Genomic DNA, 21,922 nt, shown 5'->3' with positions numbered 1-21,922 from the left:
AGTTTTTCTGCAAGTGCATCTTCCAATATTTTCTTGTTGAGCTCCATAACTGTAAAAAAAAAAAAACAAGGTGAAATAAGATTGTACGGTACACATCATAGAGATAAATTAAAATACTAATATTAGAGAAATGAGATATATCATCAAATCATCATAATCACCTGTAAATAAAATAAATATATGTAGGTCATTTATGTAATTATAGACCAAAATGCATTTAAGTATTTAATAAAAATATTATTTCCAATGTACCTTACCGGTACGTTTTTACCTTTATTATGATACTAATTAATCTCTATACACAAATTGGCCAAAGCAGGCAATTATGCGTTTGTTGAAGGAAGAAGAAAGAGAGAGTTTCTCTCTTTTGTGGGGACAGCCAACTTTGAACGAACAGTTAATGTGTCATTTGGTATGGTTGAATTCTTCTTTTCAAACTTACCGTCGATATCTTCCTTCTTCCACTTGTCACAGTCTTTTCCAATTGCTTGAAACAATGTCGTTGTAATAACAATACCATCAGTAGATGGTTCGTTGGATTTAAATCTATAATAATGAATAATGAACTCCAAAAGGTCAGATTTAAAGAAAGTAGAATGTATCCAATAGTTCATCTTAAAATATTAATATATTTAAAATAAAAACACAAGTAAATAAGCAAATGAGATATTTAAAACAAACTGAACCCTTCAGCAGCAGCATTTGCATAAACAGCGTCGTCACCATCACCGTCAATATGTCACCGTCATCATTCATTATCATCATCATCATCGTCCTTATAATCATCATCATCATAATCATTATTATAAATAGTTGATACGGGTTTTCATTCTTTTTCGAATATTTATTATTATTCGAAAAGGAATGAAAACCCGTTACTCAAACACGAAACTTCAGGTATCAACTATTTATAATAAGAACCTCACTAATGCCAATTTCTGTATTTTATATATTAAAGTACTCAGCACCAAACTTACTATAAAAAGGTAAACCAAACAACTCTTTAAATGTTGTCATTGCATTAAAGGTAAAGTTGTTTGTTAAATGGTTCAAAGAACAAAAGATTGATTTTAATATATTTTCTGATAAGGAATGTTATGCCATGACTATTATAGAGAACATGAATACACGATTTGAAATAAATGAGCACTTAATCTATTGTAATGGTAAAAACACCATTCAACTTGTATAATTATAAATGCTGTATATTGATGAAGATCATGTATATTTTATTGGTGCATCTCCCTTATAAAATAACTTTGTTCTTTTGTTACCTTTGTCCAAGCATGGCCTTTACACAACTAGTTTTTCCAGCACCTTCTTTCCCGAGAAACATACATCTTGAATTTACAACTGCAATCTCACCATTTTCAAGTTCATTTTGAAATGATCTAATGGCGCTCTCACCTCTAGCTAATATTTCAACTGGAACTAAATTGCAATTAAAATAAATGTAAAATATACAAAAACAAATACAAATATTTTACACTTAAGAATCAATTCAAAGCCATAGTTTTAAAATGTCATTATGACAGTTCATCTTCGTCACATTCATACAGTTCAAAGGTTCAGTACAATGTTCAATGTGTGTCATTAGTAATACACAGTTTAATATTCATGAGCAAAACTCAAGAAAAGTGTATTAATACAAACTTACTGTCAAGTAACTTCAATATCTTATTTTTCTTCTCTTTGGAGATCTCATCATTATCCTTCAAAACAGATGCTGGTGTTTGTCCTCGCTATACAAAAAATGTATTAAAGTATTATCCACTGTTACTTTACTAATCTATATATAAATTTACGTAAGGGAAAAAATCGGTAAATCGCCCCTTCTTCAAGAATTTTTACTCGATGGTATATAAAGTTGATTCGTACTTTCGGTACTGATTAACCACCTTATGTAACTCTGTTTACTAATTAAATTGAGTTAGATAATTATTTATTGACGATTAAAGCGAATTTACGATTTGCCCCGAATAGAGGTGTTTTTCACAAATTGTTTTACATTATATAAACACATATACAAATAAACTTTATTACTGACAGTTGCTTCTTAACGTTTGTATTAATTAATAATGTAATTACAAAAAAAATATAAACGTTGTAGTGATGTATCGTTACATGTACTGTACTGTACTTCAATCGAAAATAACGGTGACGGTTTCAACAAAGTATTAAATCGCAATGTTTTAATGTATTTAGTGGTATATTATTTGTAAAACATGAAAACAATTAATATTTTGTTACTAAATGGATAAAGAATATATTTAAAAAATTGTTCCTCTTTGCACCCATCCTCTTTTCCATCCCTCAACCCTAATGTTACATACAAAACACAAATGAAGTTTGTTTAAATTTGACTCAAACAATTGGTCTCATTTTGTGACAAGTTTCTCTTTCGGAAGTAATTCACAGGGTGCCAATTTTAGTTGAGTACATAAATCACCGTTTTTATTTATTCGTTATTGTAAATGACATTTATTGTCCTGTGGTACGTACATTTGAAATCGCCAGTTTTTTAACGCTGAAATTACTATGTATTCGAGAAGCATCTGTGGACGACCTAGATGCGAGCGAAGCGAGTAAACTGGTAATTTACATAATCCGGATTGTAATAAACACATGCATAAGCTAATAGTGTGAACACGTTAATATGACACAATCTGAGCACCTTTGCACTAACAAACAACAATACTAACTGCTCTACCATTTAATGTTTATTGTGATTGTAAGATTTAGTTTAATCTTAATTGGCGCCGCCAACGGATTTGAGGCAGATGAGCGTCGAAAATGCTACTGTGAGTGTGTTGCAGTTAATTACTAAGAAACATTAGTTAAAAGCAAGTAGAAATAAATGTTTGGTTATATTGTTTAAAGACGTAAGTTCGTTTAATTCACTCAATGTATGAATCTGAAATTATTCAATGATGTTTATTGTAATTATTAGTAATTGTGTTAAATATAATTGCTTGGTTAGTCTCAACAACGTGGTAATGATGGACGCCGCCATCTTGTAGTTGTAGTTTACGAGAGTTTGAATAGGACAAACCAGATGAGTTATTATACATAGTTAAAACTGAGTTAAGATTGTGTTATCATGATACAGACTACAGTATTTTCCATAAAATCATCAGAATGTATTTTCATTAAGATTGCAAGAATTGTTGCTTAAAGACCCCTTCCCTGCAATTTTGGACGTTTTTTGGAAAATAATACATATATATCACTTTAAAAACATTAAACCATGTCATTCCTTGTCTTAAATGTACGTTTTATGGTAAATTATGATAAAAAGTGAGAAACAATGCACTACCTAAGTAGCTCGCGGCGATCGACCTCTCGTGGACGGTCTTAGGCCTAGCCTAGCTAGGCTTAGTTTTGTAGGCCTAGCTGGTAAACATCGGTAACGTACGAACATCGTACGCTAGCTATATACCTAGCCTGACGTTGTATAGTTGCTGCATTAATTGTCTTTTTATTTTTGCCAGACTCCGTTGATACAAGTTGGGGAAAACCCGGTATTTTCACTGAAAAGTTAGGAGTCTTCCATTTGTTTTTGCCTCACGATCGATCGAAAAGTGGGCGAATTACAGGTGAAAAACAAAAATATCAATCCGCGCGCAATGCATTTTGGGATTTATAGCGGGCCGCTATAATTATTAGAATCGACTTATTTTTCACATTTTTAACCGTTTAAAGACGAAAAAAATTATCGCAATAGGACCATATAGTATTATTTTTACATTAAATATAGTTTGTGATGTTAAATTAGATCTAAAAAACGTAGGGAAGGGGGCTTTAACTTTATATGTGTTAATCTGTTGTAGAGAATTACTGTTGAATTTACTGGTCACGCTTGAGTGATTTCACCATTTTGAGTAACTTATGGAGTCATAATAAATAGTACTGTATGTTGTTCGTTTAGGCTATGAAAGAAGTCATTGTGATTACTGTTGCAAACCAGCTTGTATTGGCTATTCTGAGTGTCTGTATCTGGCAAAGTAGTAAGTTTCAATAAGAATAGACAAGTTTGACATGTTAACGAAATGTAGTAATGACATGATTATGTTCTGTTTATTTGATCAGTTTGATGTATGTTATATTTTAGAATTGAATGAGACTGTTGGAATAAAACAACTTCATCTCAAACCCGGATACATGTGCTCATTTTAGTCTCCGTGCAGTCGTCTTGCGCAAATTTCCTACAATTCAATTTACTATTTGTGGGTACTGTGTCGAACCAAAGATAGGAAGTAGTGAAAGATGGCTGAGGAAAGGAAGGCAAGTAAACGAAGAAGAAGAAATACTAAAGGTAACCTGACCAGGACCTTGAAGGGTATAAGAAATATATTAGTCAAAGAAAATTATGACGAAAAGGAAGTCACTGATAAGCTAAAGAAAGCAGATGAGATATTTTCCGCAATCGAAGAAGCCCATGCCGTACTTGTGTCTCTGATAGAGGATGAGCACGAGTTTTCTGAAGAAGAGAAATGGATGGGTCAATGTCAAGAAGAATTCATGTCAGAGATGCTAGCAGTTAAATGTAGAATTAAGGAGATCAAAGGTAAAATAGAAATTAAGGAAGACATTAAGATAACTAATGATGCGGATGTAGATAATACTGATAATGTGAGTAATGTGGATACACGTAATGGTAACATAAATGTAGTAACTAATGCAAGTAACACATTTATAAATGATAGACAAATCGAAGGAATATTCAAAGCTATGTCTATTCCCAAATCAGTGACACGTTATTTTGATGGGAATCCCTTACAGTACCATTCATTTATGACGACCATTAAAGAACTAGTTTCAGGAATAACCGATGATGGTGTTAAGTTAAATACTCTTTTACATTTCTGTAAAGGCAAAGCATTAGAAGCCATTCGATTTTGTGTTATGAAAGAGACAACAGAGGGATATTGTATGGCATTGAAAACCCTAAGGAAAGATATGGTAATACCGGTATAATTGTTCAAGCCTGGGTTGACAAGATCCTAAATAGGCCAAAGGTAGATGTTAATGACCTTAGAGTATTCTCCGATGATCTTGAGAATTGCTATGAAGCGCTAAGTGCCTTGGGATTTGTTGAAGAATTAAGTAACCAGAGAAGTTTAAAGTTAATTATTGAAAGGCTTCCGAAGTTCATACAAAATAGGTGGGCTCGAGAAAATTACAAAATTAAGTCAAAAGGGGATGGAGCTAGTGCCAAACTGAAAGATGTTGTAGCATTCATAAAAGCGGCTACAAGTGAAGTAAATGATCCGGTATTCGGGAGTGCAAACAAAGGTGATCAAGTTGCCAGTGGTAGTACGTCGGCAAAGTGGATACGGATAAATCAGTTTAGTGCAGAATCAAAACGAGATAATGTGAAATGTTGGATCTGTAAGTCAGATAACCATTGGCCAGACCAATGCGACGAATTTAAAGGAAAAAATCCAGACGATCGGATAATGTTAGCCAAACAAAATTATGTGTGTTTTAGCTGTTTAAAGGTAGCCGGAAGAAACCATAGAATGGCAAACTGCACAAGAAAAAGACAGTGTCCAGAAATAGTTGATGGCAAACAATGTGAGCAGAATCACCATAAACTACTACACGGTGCAAAGTTGAAAGCGAAAGGCAATTTAGTATGTGTGGCTGCGGGCTCAGCAAAAGAAGCAATGCTTCCAGTTTTACAAGTTAGGTGGAAAGAAACGAGAAATTGCAAATGTCTTATTAGACTCTGGCTCACAAACCACGATCATACGACAAGAATTGGTAGATAAACTTAATTTGAAAGGAACAGAAGTAGTCGCTGTTGTTACAAAGGTGGGAGGAAATGAAGAACAGTTAGATACAAAACTATATAGGTTATATGTAAAAGACATAGATGATACACGCACATACCCTGTCTTAGCCATTGCTATGCCATCTATTACTGAAGTTGAGGAAATAGACGTTGAAGATTTAGCTAAGAAATTCAAAATCAAGTCGTTAAGAAGAAGTGGCGGACCTATTGATCTTCTGATCGGAGTTGACTATGCGAACTTCCATGTAGGCGAGACAAAATCTATTGGAAATACTGTTGCTTGTAAGACAATGATTGGATGGACTGTATTTGGAGGAGGAGGAAATGCACCCAAGTATGGACATAGAGTAATGAACTTCCGAGTCAATAATGTTGATTTAACAGACTTCTGGTCAGTGGAATCCATGGGAATTGACATTCCGTCATGTCAATTTAAAGGAACCCAAGAAAGTGCAAACGAACATATAGAACTCAGATTGATAGAGGACTCATGTTCAAAGGTTGGAAACCAGTGGATGGTGCCTTACCCCTGGATGAAGGACCCTGAGAATCTTAAAGATAACCGAGTACAAGCTGAGAAAATGTTGAAAGGATTAGAAAGAAAACTCAGCAAAAGTGAAAATTATTCAAGTGCGTATAAGCAACAAATGAAAGAGATGGTTCAATCGGGCTTCTCAAGAAAATTATCTGACACTGAAGTAAAAAACTACAGAGGTCCAGTTCATTATATCCCACACCATGCTGTCTTACGTCCAGAAAATCGAAGCACCCCTGTGAGGATTGTCTTTAATTCCTCAAATGTATATAATGGAGAGTCAATAAATGATTATTGGATAAAGGGTCCAGACTTATTGAACAGTTTGCAGGGAGTGATGTTGCGGTTCCGAGAAAACAAAGTCGCCGTTGTTAGTAATATCTCAAAAATGTATCATCGCGTGCTAATCCCAGAAATCGACCAACATGTGCATAGATATTTATGGAGAGACATGGAGGTTGAGAGAAATCCTGACGTTTATGTCAAGACAGTCTTGACATTCGGAGATAAGCCGGCGCCAGCTATGGCCCAAACAGCTTTGAAGTTAACAGCGAAACAAAATGAAGCCAGATATCCAAGAGCAGCAATGGTATTACAGAATGATGTTTACATGGATGATATATGTACCTCGGTTAGAACGGAAGAAGAGGCAAAATCAACCATCAACGATATCGACATAGTGTTAAATACAGGAGGATTTACTGTTAAAGAGTGGGTATCAAACAGCCGATTGGTGACAGACGACACAAAGGGCAAGATAGCATCTGTTTTGGAAAACAAAGTCAACAAGGAAAAAGTATTGGGAGTCAGGTGGCAGAAAGAAGACGATAATTTAATGATTAGTGTGAAAATTGATGACACCTTGTTAAACGGAAGAATAAATAAGAGGAAGGCGTTAGGCGTCATAGCTAGAATATTTGACCCCATTGGTTTAGCATCACCCGTGATCATAAAGGCGAAAATAAAAATGCAGGAGTTGTGGCAGGCTAAAGTTGGTTGGAACGAAGAATTTCCTGAAGATGTAGAAAAGGCTTGGAAAAACCTGTTCTATGAGCTAATGAAGCTAGATGAGCTAACATGTCCTAGAGGTCTCACACCAAAGGGCGCCTCAGATAAGTTAACCTTAATAGTGTTCTGTGATGCCTCTGAGAAAGCCTATGGTTCATGTGCATATGCAAGATGGAAATTAAATGATGGGACATATAAGACAAGGTTCATCGCTGGGAAGTCGAGAGTTGCACCAATAAAAAGACTGACGATACCGAGATTAGAATTACAGGCTGCAGTAATGGCAGTAAGACTGGCGTCTATGATAATTAAAGAAACAAGGCTTAAATTTAACCAGACAATATATCTGACGGATAGCATGATTGTGCTTGGCTGGTTAAGGAAATCTGTTAACAACTTCAAGGCATTCGTTGCAGTGAGAGTTGCGGAAATTCAGGAAAAATCTGATAAAGGTAATTGGCCTTAACTGCTCTACTATATGTTCTGTTTATTTGATCAGTTTGATGTATGTTATATTTTAGAATTGAATGAGACTGTTGGAATAAAACAACTTCATCTCAAACCCGGATACATGTGCTCATTTTAGTCTCCGTACAGTCGTCTTGCGCAAATTTCCTACAGTGATTGAATACACTTAGTCTTTAAAAATCTCTCAAAACCCACATTTTGAATTTTGAATTTTCTAAATTGTTCTGTCTATGTAAAGCGCATTAAGGCTTAAGCATAATGCGCTATATCAAGTACCAGTTATTATTATTAAACTATTACTTTTTGGGTGTATTTTTTTTTTGAGACGTCAAATTACTGCTATTGTTTGCCTTTTTTAGTGTTTATCCCTAAAATTCAAGAAAGTGACATAGCCTATCGTGTGGCCCATCAATAAACATCAGTGTGCCAAATGTGAGCATGTACCGTTCAGTGGTTTTGGAAGAGATACATAAAATAAAAAATATTTAGTAGCATTAATATTTAGATGCTAACATAATGTCTTTAAACAATTGGCGCCCTTTCTGAAATTGTCAAGTAAATGGAGTATGTTGTTAATTGTCTACGACATTAGACCACAGTATAACAGTACTGTAAATAATACAACGTGGAGAGGTGTTAGCAATGAACATACTTTTGAAAGTATTGGTATTAGCGTCTTGTTAAATGACACAGCTATATGATGTTTAAAATACTTATATTTACTTTGATAAATAAATATAACTTTTTACACAATGAAAATAAATTAAACAAATCCAAGGTTTGTTTATACGGAAGCTCATTTAGATTAACTTATATTGCTAACTAATACGAATAATTACGTTATTGATTTTTAAATCATTGTAAAAGAGTAATTTACATTGTTTGTTGCTGTGATTAATGCTCCATGTGCTATGAGACTGTTCACTATCTCTAGATTACCACGGCCAAACGCAACGTGTCTATGCAGCGTTGTGTTTCCATTCTGGAAAGAAGAAAGTTAGAATAAACTTAACGCATTTTTTTCAAGAATACAGGTATTATTATATTACATATTTATCATCTCTATATTTCAGTTTGTAGTTCATTGAGAGTAACTGTAAATTATATAGAAAGACCTGGTATTAAGAAAATAAAACAACTTGCTGATTTTAATTATATATTATAATACAGAAGGGTTAGCACTGAACACATTTTAAAAGTATTAATTTAGCGTCTTACTACAGCAACACGATTTTTAATATATTTTAAATTGTATTTTTGCTTTGATAAAAACTATACATTTTTCCAATGAAAAACACGAATCTAGGGTTTGCTTATAACGGGAGATAATGTAAATTAACTTGTAGTGTTAACTACTGTATACGAATAATAACGTTATTGATTTTTAAATCATTGTAAAAGAGTAATTTACATTGTTTGTTGCTGTGATTGATGCTACATTACCATCGGCAAGCGTAACGTGTTCATGTAGCGGTGTGCTTCCATTCTGGAAAGAAGAAAGTTAGATTAAACTTGAGGCATTTTTTAAGAATATATGTATTATTATATTATAATATTTATCCTTTTCTACATTCATTTTCTAATTAATTAAGAGTGAATGTGAATTATACAGAACGGAATGGATCCAACGGGTGCACACCCGGGACTGTGTCTGTCTGCTGGCGGGTGTAGGTGATTATACAAGTCCAATTATTTAAACTGGAGGCACCTGGAAATGTGTCACGTCTGGCTGGAGTACAACGGATGTGAATCCGTGTTTGCAAGATATATGTCTATCGTTTATAGAATGAAAGTTTGATGATAAATCTGAATTGGGGTAAAAAATTGACTTGAGTAATGTAAACGGGGTCCCATCGTTTTATTATGAGCAATGTTCACGCATAATGAGTTAAAAATCATACACATAAGCGCCATTACTCGTTCGGCATCAAAGTCCGGATGGTCTATGGTCAAGAAATTGTCAATTAAATGGAGTATGTTGTTAATTGTCTACGATAGACCACAGTATAACAGTACTGTAAATAATACAACTAGTTGAATTAATTGGGACGTGGAGAGGTGTTAGCAATGAACATAATTTTAGCATCTTGTTCAATCTAAAACGCTATACAGCTACACGATTTTTAATATATTTTAAATTGTATTTTTGCTTTGATAATAACTATACATTTTTTCCAATGAAAAAAATATTAAACGAATCTAGTGGTTACTTATAGTAGAAAAGTATTAATTTAGCGTCTTGTTAAATCCAAAATGCTACAGCTACACAATTTTCAATATAATTGTATTTTTGCTTTGATAACAACTATACATTTTCCAATGAAAAACACATTAAACGAATCTAGGGTTTGCTTATAACGGGAGATAATGTCAATTAACTTGTAGTGTTAACTAATACAAATAATTATGTAATGCTTTTTAAATCATTGTAAAAGAGTAATTTACATTGTTTGTTGTTGTGATTGATGCTCCGTGAGCTAGGAGACTGTTCACTATCTCTACATTACCACGGCCATACCCAACGTGATTATGTAGCGGTGTGTTTCCATCCTGGAAAGAAGAAAGTTAGATTAAACTTGACGCATTTTTTTTAAGAATACATGTATTATTATATTAAATATTTTTCTTTTCCATATTTCATTTTCTAATTCATTAAGAGTGACTGTAAATTATATAGAAAAACCTAGTATTAAGAAAATAATACAAATTGCTGATTTTAATTATTATAATACAGACGGGTTAGCACTGAACACATTTTAAAAGTATTAATTACACCCCCTTCTTTGTCTAGACCCACTACTTTGATTGATTAAATCAGACATTGTTTCTTGTATGATTATGAGACCAAGACCTTCAAAGTGAAAGTCCACAGGTGGATGCCTAAAAAGGTCTTGTACAGAACAGTATATTGTAGGTCCATGTCACTAATTTGAGGATTACTTGAATAATTATATTGAGATGTCTTTCACGAATTGATTTGGTTCGAATTTTGCTAAAAAATCAATGACTAGAGAAAATCGAGGAAAAGGATTCAGATGGTTTACAGCAAAGGCCCATTACCATAAAAATTGAGTACATTTGTTTAGATGCAACGTAAATGAACAAGAATTATCTGAGTTTCTGACTAATGAAAGTAGGTCTACTGCACAAATGCAGGATAAGTTTGTAGTAAGTACTTTGAAAGACGGTGTTCTCTTAACTCATGAAAATGAGAACTTTCCGAACTTGTCTCATACGCAACATCAAAGAGACCAACGAAAGAATGCTACTTTACATCAAAAATATTTCCAAATGGCATCTAACAATTCAATTCAACTTTTATTTCAGAAAATTGTCCATATGGTATAATACATTAAAAAAAAAAAAAGATGAAGGAGAGAGGACAAAAACTTTTATCTAACGATTGACACATCACAGTTTAGCAAACAAGTCGGCATAGATGAGCTCAGTGATTGCTGTTTCTCAGTGATCTGTCATACTTTACGCCTATCCTATCACATCAAAAGTCAAAAATTCAGAATTTAATAATTCCTGGTCATTTTTGCATTAATGCATTGCATTGCATTTATTTCGGTAAAAAAAATTAGGTGCATTTATTTCAATGTAAACCACATACAGTATGTTCACATAATTATATATGTCAAAGGTTATAAATTGTATTTCCAGTCATTTTATGTGAAAATGTTTCATTACTACAAATATAAATGTCTCTATTCTGAACAAAATGACACCAAAATCGATTGAAAATGATCAGTAGTTACTGAGATATACAGATAAGAGGTCAAAGGTCAAACTGGAAGAAACGTCATTTCCGGTCATTTTTTGACGAAACTTTTTATTAGAGCAAATAGAAATATGTGGTTTGTGAACAATTTAACACCAGAATCAAGTCTCTACTGTTTATAGTTGCCAAGATATGAACAATTTTTTTTTTATGGTGGCCATTTTGAAATCAAGATGGCCGCCATACCGGACGTTGGACACTTGGCACCCTCCGATATTTTGAATCTATATACATCAAAGAAACTTTGTGGCAAGTTTCATGCTTTGGTAATAAAGTGCACAACTTGGCTATTTTTATGGCCTTAACTGCTCTACTATATGTTCTGTTTATTTGATCAGTTTGATGTATGTTATATTTTAGAATTGAATGAGACTGTTGGAATAAAACAACTTCATCTCAAATCCGGATACATGTGCTCATTTTAGTCTCCGTGCAGTCGTCTTGCGCAAATTTCCTACAGTGATTGAATACACTTAGTCTTTAAAAATCTCTCAAAACCCACATTTTGAATTTTGAATTTTCTAAATTGTTCTGTCTATGTAAAGCGCATTAAGGCTTAAGCATAATGCGCTATATCAAGTACCAGTTATTATTATTAAACTATTACTTTTTGGGTGTATTTTTTTTTTGAGACGTCAAATTACTGCTATTGTTTGCCTTTTTTAGTGTTTATCCCTAAAATTCAGGAAAGTGACATAGCCTATCGTGTGGCCCATCAATAAACATCAGTGTGCCAAATGTGAGCACGTACCGTTCAGTGGTTTTGGAAGAGATACATAAAATAAAAAATATTTAGTAGCATTAACATTTAGATGCTAACATAATGTCTTTAAACAATTGGCGCCCTTTCTGAAATTGTCAAGTAAATGGAGTATGTTGTTAATTGTCTACGACATTAGACCACAGTATAACAGTACTGTAAATAATACAACGTGGAGAGGTGTTAGCAATGAACATACTTTTGAAAGTATTGGTATTAGCGTCTTGTTAAATGACACAGCTATATGATGTTTAAAATACTTATATTTACTTTGATAAATAAATATAACTTTTTACACAATGAAAATAAATTAAACAAATCCAAGGTTTGTTTATACGGAAGCTCATTTAGATTAACTTATATTGCTAACTAATACGAATAATTACGTTATTGATTTTTAAATCATTGTAAAAGAGTAATTTACATTGTTTGTTGCTGTGATTAATGCTCCATGTGCTATGAGACTGTTCACTATCTTTACATTACCACGGCCAAACGCAACGTGTCTATGTAGCGTTGTGTTTCCATTCTGGAAAGAAGAAAGTTAGAATAAACTTAACGAATTTTTTTCAAGAATACAGGTATTATTATATTACATATTTATCATCTCTATATTTCAGTTTGTAGTTCATTGAGAGTAACTGTAAATTATATAGAAAGACCTGGTATTAAGAAAATAATACAACTTGCTGATTTTAATTATTATAATACAGAAGGGTTAGCAATGAACACATTTTAAAAGTATTAATTTAGGCTCTTGTTCAATCTAAAACGCTACAGCTACACTATTTTTAATATATTTTAAATTTTATTTTTGCTTTGATAATAACTATACATTGATTCCAATGAAAAACACAATAAACGAATCTAGGGTTTGCTTATAATGGGAGACAATTTAAATTCACTTGTAGATAGTGTTAACTAATACAAATAATTACGTTATTGATTTTTAAATCATTTTAAAAGAGTAATTTACATTGTCTGTTGCTGTGATTGATGCTCCGTGAGCTATGAGACTGTTCACTATCTCTACATTACCACTGCCAAGCCAAACGTGTGTATGTAGCGGTGTGTTTCCATTCTGGAAAGAAGAAAGTTAGATTAAACTTGACGCTTTTTTTTCAAGAATACAGGTATTAATATATTACATATTTTCCTTTTCTATATTAATTTTGTAGTTTATTAAAAGTTACTGTAGATTATATAGATAGATATATTATATACACTTTTCCAATGAAAAACACATTAAACAAATCTAGGGTTTGCTTATAACGGGAGATAATGTAAATTAACTTGTAGTGTTATCTAATACGAGTAATTACGTTATTGATTTTTAAATCATTGTAAAAGAGTAATTTACTTTGTTTGTTGCTGTAACTGATGCTCCGTGGGATAGGAGCCTGTTCACTATCTCTACCTCACCACGACCAGAAATAACGTGTTTATGTAGCGGTGTGTTTCCATCCTGGAAAGAAGAAAGTTAGATTAAACTTGACGCTTTTTTTTCAAGAATACAGGTATTAATATATTACATATTTTCCTTTTCTATATTAATTTTGTAGTTTATTAAAAGTTACTGTAGATTATATAGATAGATATATTATATACACTTTTCCAATGAAAAACACATTAAACAAATCTAGGGTTTGCTTATAACGGGAGATAATGTAAATTAACTTGTAGTGTTATCTAATACGAGTAATTACGTTATTGATTTTTAAATCATTGTAAAAGAGTAATTTACTTTGTTTGTTGCTGTAACTGATGCTCCGTGGGATAGGAGCCTGTTCACTATCTCTACCTCACCACGACCAGAAATAACGTGTTTATGTAGCGGTGTGTTTCCATCCTGGAAAGAAGAAAGTTAGATTAAACTTGACGCTTTTTTTTCAAGAATACAGGTATTAATATATTACATATTTTCCTTTTCTATATTAATTTTGTAGTTTATTGAAAGTTACTGTAGATTATATAGATAGATATATTATATACACTTTTCCAATGAAAAACACATTAAACAAATCTAGGGTTTGCTTATAACGGGAGATAATGTAAATTAACTTGTAGTGTTAACTAATACAAATAATTACGTTAATGATTTGAAGTCATGGTAAAAGAGTAATTTACATTGTCTGTTGCTGTGATTGATGCTTCGTGAGCTATCAGACTGTTCACTATCTCTACATTACCACTGCCATGCCAAACGTGTGTATGTAGCAGTGTGTTTCCATTCTGGAAAGAATAAAGTTAGATTAAACTTGACGCAAATTGTACAGGTATTATTATATTACATATTTATCATTTTCTACATTCATTTTCTAATTCATTAAGAGTGAATGTAAATTATATAGAAAGACCTAGTATTAAGCAAATAATACAACTTGTTGATTTTAATTATTATAATAAAGACGGGCTAGCAATGAACACAGTATTAATTTAGCGTCTTGTTCAATCTAAAATGCTACAGCTACACGATTTTAAATATATTTTAAATTGTATTTTTGCTTTGATAATAACTATACACTTTATACCAATGAAAAACACATTAAACGAATCTAGGGTTTGCTTATAATGGGAGACAATTTAAATTAACTTGTAGTGTTATCTAATACGAGTAATTACGTTATTGATTTTTAAATCATTGTAAAAGAGTAATTTACTTTGTTTGTTGCTGTAACTGATGCTCCGTGGGATAGGAGCCTGTTCACTATCTCTACCTCACCACGACCATAATTAACGTGTGTATGTAGCGGTGTGTTTCCATCCTGGAAAGAAGAAAGTTAACTAGATTAAACTTGACGCTTTTTTTTCAAGAATACAGGTATTAATATATTACATATTTTCCTTTTCTATATTAATTTTGTAGTTTATTGAAAGTTACTGTAGATTATATAGATAGATATATTATATATACACTTTTCCAATGAAAAACACATTAAACAAATCTAGGGTTTGCTTATAACGGGAGATAATGTAAATTAACTTGTAGTGTTATCTAATACGAGTAATTACGTTATTGATTTTTAAATCATTGTAAAAGAGTAATTTACTTTGTTTGTTGCTGTAACTGATGCTCCGTGGGATAGGAGCCTGTTCACTATCTCTACCTCACCACGACCAGAATTAACGTGTGTATGTAGCGGTGTGTTTCCATCCTGGAAAGAAGAAAGTTAGATTAAACTTGACGCTTTTTTTTCAAGAATACAGGTATTAATATATTACATATTTTCCTTTTCTATATTAATTTTGTAGTTTATTGAAAGTTACTGTAGATTATATAGATAGATATATTATATACACTTTTCCAATGAAAAACACATTAAACAAATCTAGGGTTTGCTTATAACGGGAGATAATGTAAATTAACTTGTAGTGTTAACTAATACAAATAATTACGTTAATGATTTGAAGTCATGGTAAAAGAGTAATTTACATTGTCTGTTGCTGTGATTGATGCTTCGTGAGCTATCAGACTGTTCACTATCTCTACATTACCACGGCCAAACCAAACGTGTCTATGTAGCGGTGTGTTTCCATTCTGGAAAGAAGAAAGTTAGATTAAACTTGACGCTTTTTTTCAAAGAATACAGGTATTACTATATTACATATTTTCCTTTTCTATATTAATTTTGTAGTTTATTGAGAGTTACTGTAGATTATATAGATAGATATATTATATACACTTTTCCAATGAAAAACACAAAAAAAAGTATTGATTTTAGCGTCTTGTTAAATGATGTTTAAAATACTTTTAAATTATAATTATCTTACTTTGATAACAAAAATATTACTTGTGTTTCACAATGAAAAACAAATTATACAAATACAGGGTTGGTTTATACGTGAGCTCATTTATATTAACTATTGAGTGTTAATTAATACGGACAATAACGTTAATAATATTAATTAATTGTAAACGAGTAATTAACATTCATTTTGTAATTCATTAATAGTGACTGTAAACTGTAAAGAAAACACCTGATAGTAAGAAAGTAATGTAACTAGCTGATGTTAACTTATACGTGCAGGGGTGTTAGCAATGAACATTTAAAAACTGATTTTAACTTTGAACATGTACTGTACAGTAGATGTGTTAGCAATGAACATTTGAAAGTATTGATTTTAGCGTCTTGTTTAATCTAAAATTCGACAGCTGTACATGATGTTTAAATATCGTAATTTTTATGGTGATAGTTAATAACTATGATTAATTTAATTATTATTATTATTTATTAAAGGACGTTTAATTTATCATTTTATTACAAAATGTAATGACAAAAAAAGAGATAGCCGACCAATTTGGTGCTTAGTGAACTTAATATTATTATTTTGTATACTTGATCTTGAAAATGGTTCTATGATGCTACCTGTTTGTTTAAAACGAGAGCTGACTAAAATTAACTTTTTAACTACTACGAATTATAACGTTACTGATTTTTATTAATAAATCTCTGTCTACGCTACCAAACTGTATCAATAAAGCATCACATGAAATGTGACTGAACGATATCATTAGTAGAAAGGACACCAACTTGCGGGAAGCGATCCAGCACATCACCCTTTAAGCCTGGTTTCCAGTCGGCGTAAGACCTGCTTCTGTTTCCGATTGCGCCATTATCTTACGATAACGCTTGCCTTCCAATCAGTTGACCAAAAACTAAGGTGGACAAAAAATGATCATGACCGCGTTGAACCGCAAAGATTAAGATCATTACATGTGCTGATTCCTTCCTTACGATAGTTGAATGTATCACAAAGTATGTCCTTCCTGACGTTAGGTCGAGTTGAAATGTTTTCTTGCTTTTACGATGTATGACACGGTTAACAAGAATTTATTTATGATTGCCTATAAAATTCCGTAGGTAAATGGCATCTTTTGAAATGAAGTGCCTAACAAAACTGGACCTGCAAGGGTGTTACCTGTACATAATTAAATTGTGATAGTCGCCGACAAAATTTGATCTTGTTGCTGACAATTTGTTTCATGAGTTTTGAATTCCTCTTTTTCACGCGTGGCTAATTGAAATGATGATATAAACATCAAATGATCCTATACATTTCGTTTAGATTCAAGTAAACTTTGTGAATACTGAATTTGTAGATCTGTATGTATTTATCAAACCGCCTTCAAAAAATAATTGCGAATTCCACCAATACACTCTACGGTTAATTCAATAAATATTGTTTATATTATTAATCTATTATCCATCCCACCTTCATTCTACAATGAAAAAAGAAAATATTACGTAATTCGGGTGGACGGTTTTTAAATATTTGTTGCTTTTGTATTTTATCTTATGGGTGTCGTACTGTCTGCATTTTACCCATTTTCCCATATTTTTACTATATTTATATAATAAGTGACAAGAAGGACAATTTATTTTACATTTCTCAGAGCTATTTGGTATTTCATCATTATTACATTTATCACGAATTAAAATACTGTGGTTTAGAGCCTAAATAGTATTGTCAACTATTCTCATATACAGTACTTTGCCTCTTTGTGCTGTATTTCCCCTTTCCAAGCTGTGGATGCTTGCCAACGCCGCATAATTCACCCCCGTCAGTGATCGGCTGGTTTTTACGATCCATTGTTGGGTTTACGCTTCCGAAAGCTGACTTCAAGTCATGTGCATCTACAGTTATCAGTTATCACCAATGTCCGCGTTTCTGTTCTTTCTCTTTATTTTCCAGTTATATGCATTTTATATATTTTATTTGTTGCTTGTATTTTAAAAGACACTTATAGATATAGATGAGAACTGTTTTAGGTTCTATTTGTTCGATTTATGATCCATTTAGTTTCGCAGCTCCTGTACATTACAGGAAAGTGTTACAGGCTATGTGCAAGCAGAATTAAGACTTGGACGAACCGTTAGCATCTGAATTACGGACCAGTTGGTTAATTTCTTTCGTTCCTTTGAAGGATCCAAGAAACACTTATTATTATGGTCTTTGGCCGAAATAATATACATGTGCCGGTGCCAACCCGAGGTAAGGTCAATAAAGAAACACACTAGGCCTAGGCCTAGCTTATATGACATTTCGGAAACTATTCTTTATTAATGTACTTTCTTACAATCCGGTGAAAACTAGAAAGAAATGCAACACAACAGGATTAAATAAAACCTACAACGTTGCTAGCCCACCGCTACACATAGGCCTATACGGAGTATATATAGGGCCTCACAATTTGGCTAGCCTCTAGGGCTAGCCTAGTAGGCCTAGGGCTAAAATGCTCGTTTCTATCAAATAACAAATAAACAAGTAACAAAATCTGTCTCACCACATTTGGCCAGTGTCATAACAAACTTCAATAAATGCGTTAAAATTGAATCAAACAACAATACTAACAAACTACTAGGCCTAGGCCTATTTATCAACTGTGAGATTTAAATACATGCTTGAGTTGAGAGCAAGCAAAACCGTCAACAACAACAATGTATCTCGTCTCTTTCTTCCCCCTCTAGCTTGCCGTTAAATAATAACAAAGATCTTATAATCTAAAGATGTGACACTACCCGCGTTTACGCGTAACACTTTAGAAGCGTCAAATTATAGTGCGCCCCCTCGCTTAAACAAGTAACGAACTTTTGCGTGACGATCGCAATATTCTTTATAAAATGGGATTGAGAAGTCGCGCCAAAGTTTGTATGGTTAAGAAACACTGAATGAAAAGAGAAAAAGTGGAGGGATGTACTGTGCTGCAATTAATTGTAAAAGCAATTGAAAGGCCAACCCAGAACTTAAGTTTTACAATTTTTCCAAAGACAAGATCAGGTAAATTTATGTAATTAAATAGGCCTAAGTAGCCTAGTACATCTTAACATATGCTATGACTATGTAGGCATAGGGACTAGCCTAATCTTACTTTACTTTTTTTTACTATTCAATTTATACATAGGCTAGGCCTAGGCTATATTAATAAACTAGGCTAGTTAGGCCTATTATTAATAATTAAACGTATGAAATGATTATTATTATCATTATTAGGCTACTAGGCCTAGGCTAGGCCTACTAGGCTAGTACATTAGTTATATAACAGTGAAATTACACTAATTTCACTGTTCCCTGGTTATATTACTTATCCTTTAACATTTAGGCTAGGCCTAGTACCCTTAACAAACAATTTTTAAAACTTTCAATTCAAGAAACATTTATTGACCAAATATATATCATTACAATTGTTGGCATATAAGTAAACATTTGGTCGAAAGACTACAAGAAGCCCAATTGGCATGTCGCTGTAGGCCTAGTCCCTCTTTTTACATTATACAAAAAATAATAATAATAATACTTAATATAAACAAATTGTGATCTTGATTATTTTATGCTTTCCGTCTCATGGTTAATATTTGCTTTCTGTCTCATGGTTATTTTATTTCGTTTAATTTAACTAGCCGTTTACATTACAGTATATTAACGCATGAAATAATTCATTATTAGGCTAGGACATTATGATTAGTTATAATATCAGTGAAATTACACTATTTTTATTGTTCCCTGGTTATATTACTTATCCGTTGAGTAGCCCTAACAAACAATTTTTAATTGAATCTTATACTTAATATTTATGAAATTCAACCGTTAGTTAGTTAGTGGTTTTAGGTTAGGCTTAAGTATTTGATTTTTAACCAATTTGAAAATCAATTAGCATGCACGTAGACGTCCTATAATTACGTAAACGTTAATTATGATAAAGCAAAAACTCACTAGACAATTATTAATTTACAGGTGCGCAAAATGGGCCCAGAACACACGACGCGCGGATTTGAGAAGGAAACCAAGTTCCTATTTACACGTAATTGCCACTTGTGCAATATTCATTTCGAAGAATCTCAAATACTGATTAATCAACAATCACGCCTTTAAGTTTATACTCACAGGCAGACTAAATCAAGATTGCCTTGAGAACTTATTTTCTATTGTCAGAGGGAGAGGGGGTCATCGCTATTACCCGATGGCAGATGAATTTAGAGCCTCCCTGAAGGAAGTTATGTGCAACAGGATGTTAATTCCGTCAGGGAATTCGAATTGCCTAGAAGACACTGATCGACAGCTAGATGGAATTGATGCAATAATGATGGCCCAATCATCATCATCATCATCGCATCATGTTGCCGATCAAGAAGACAACGATTCCACCACTGACGACGACTGCTGCTTAGAAGACTTTGAGATGACTCAGCTAAATACTTTAGTATATGTAGCCGGTTACGTCGTCAAGAAAGCAAGTGTAAAGCACAATTGCGATATCTGTAAACAGTGCGATGCGAGAAACCAATCGAAAACTGGAAGACCCAAAGCAGCTAGTTCCTATATGAAGTTGAATGTTTGTTCACCAGCAATTGAAACATTGCTAATTGAAACGTACGTAAACCTACGCATATTCTATGCTGTTAAATTCTTCAACAGAGACATAATCAGTGATAAGAAGAAGAGTGAAAAATTAATTAAAGTATCACATTTATGAGGTATGCCATAAAGTTGTAGGAGGTCTGTACGCGCCTCAGTCTGTGCATTATCGGCTAGAAATGATGATCATTACGACGGTCTGGTATGATGATTGAATAATTATAAATATGATGATTTTATTTGAATGTTTCTACATTTTTTATATTTCCTCTGGGTGGCACGTGCATCATTTTGCAATAGCTTTTGAGTTAATTTTAAACTGAGACTACTATAACATAACTAATTGCTATCTCAGGTTTTAAATAAATTATAATAACAAATGAATGTCATGGCGAATGATGGGTACATAATACAGTAGTCCTAGTATGAATTGTCTCAGAATTGACTATCATAATCTGTTTCATGTCATGACTGTAGGCTTAAGCCTATGATTGTTTATAAATATATTCCTAAAAATTACTGCAATAAAATAGTCGAAGTAGTGATTTTCAAAAAGTGACTTCTTGTTCTTTTTTAATTGTTTATAACACACTATTTGACTACTATATTTTCCTAATCTATACTGTTTTGCTGCTGGATGAAAAGGAAGAACATATCAAGAACAAAAACGGAATACGATGCGCTTAGTGTTGTTAATACCAGAGGGACCGACTCGCATAAATAAGTAGTAGTGATGTGAGTGATGATTACTCCTAAATGATGATTTTGAGGATGATGATGATAAACATTCAATAATAACAACAATATTCAGTAATTAAAACAAATAGAGATATACAAAGTACAGGAAATAATTTATTATAATTTAATCGCACATTATTATTGTGATGAAAAAAATTGAGTATTCAGTTACAATATAGTAGACATATCTGATCCATAAATCTACTTGTTTGAGCGAGAGGGCGCCCTATAAAATGAGCTCCATGTGTGTTACATAAATTGCACGTAAAATTCCGAGAGTGTCCTATCTTTAGTATATAAGATCTTTGATAATAATAATAATAATAATAATAATTATAGAGGGGGTAGTTTTTTTATTTTTTTTTTTTTTATTTTTTTTTTTTTTTTTAGAGCCATATAATAATAGAGAGAGTTACGGCATTGCGTTCACGGATTTTAGAAAGTCACGTGGTGTGCACACCGGCCATGTTTGTGTCC

General features: G+C 32.6%; 1 protein-coding gene across 1 annotated transcript in view; it reads right to left on the bottom strand.

Moving 5' to 3' along the window:
- Positions 1 to 8,658: 8,658 nt before the first annotated feature.
- Positions 8,659 to 21,922, bottom strand: part of LOC144834549 (uncharacterized) — a 37,409-nt gene continuing 24,145 nt past the window's right edge. The window contains exons 5-11 of the mRNA XM_078689399.1: positions 14,097 to 14,201; positions 13,713 to 13,817; positions 13,329 to 13,433; positions 12,777 to 12,881; positions 10,254 to 10,358; positions 9,220 to 9,294; positions 8,659 to 8,790 (exon numbers count right to left, since the gene is read on the bottom strand). Of these exons, the coding sequence (XP_078545525.1) occupies positions 8,659 to 8,790; positions 9,220 to 9,294; positions 10,254 to 10,358; positions 12,777 to 12,881; positions 13,329 to 13,433; positions 13,713 to 13,817; positions 14,097 to 14,201 (732 nt within the window). The remainder of the gene's footprint in view (positions 8,791 to 9,219; positions 9,295 to 10,253; positions 10,359 to 12,776; positions 12,882 to 13,328; positions 13,434 to 13,712; positions 13,818 to 14,096; positions 14,202 to 21,922) is intronic.

The sequence above is a fragment of the Antedon bifida genome, chromosome 2 (assembly GCF_963402885.1).
Source record: "Antedon bifida chromosome 2, ecAntBifi1.1, whole genome shotgun sequence".
Taxonomy (NCBI): Eukaryota; Metazoa; Echinodermata; class Crinoidea; order Comatulida; family Antedonidae; genus Antedon; species Antedon bifida.
Note: the sequence above shows the minus strand (reverse complement) of the source record. Positions and strands in the feature narration are given on the sequence as shown.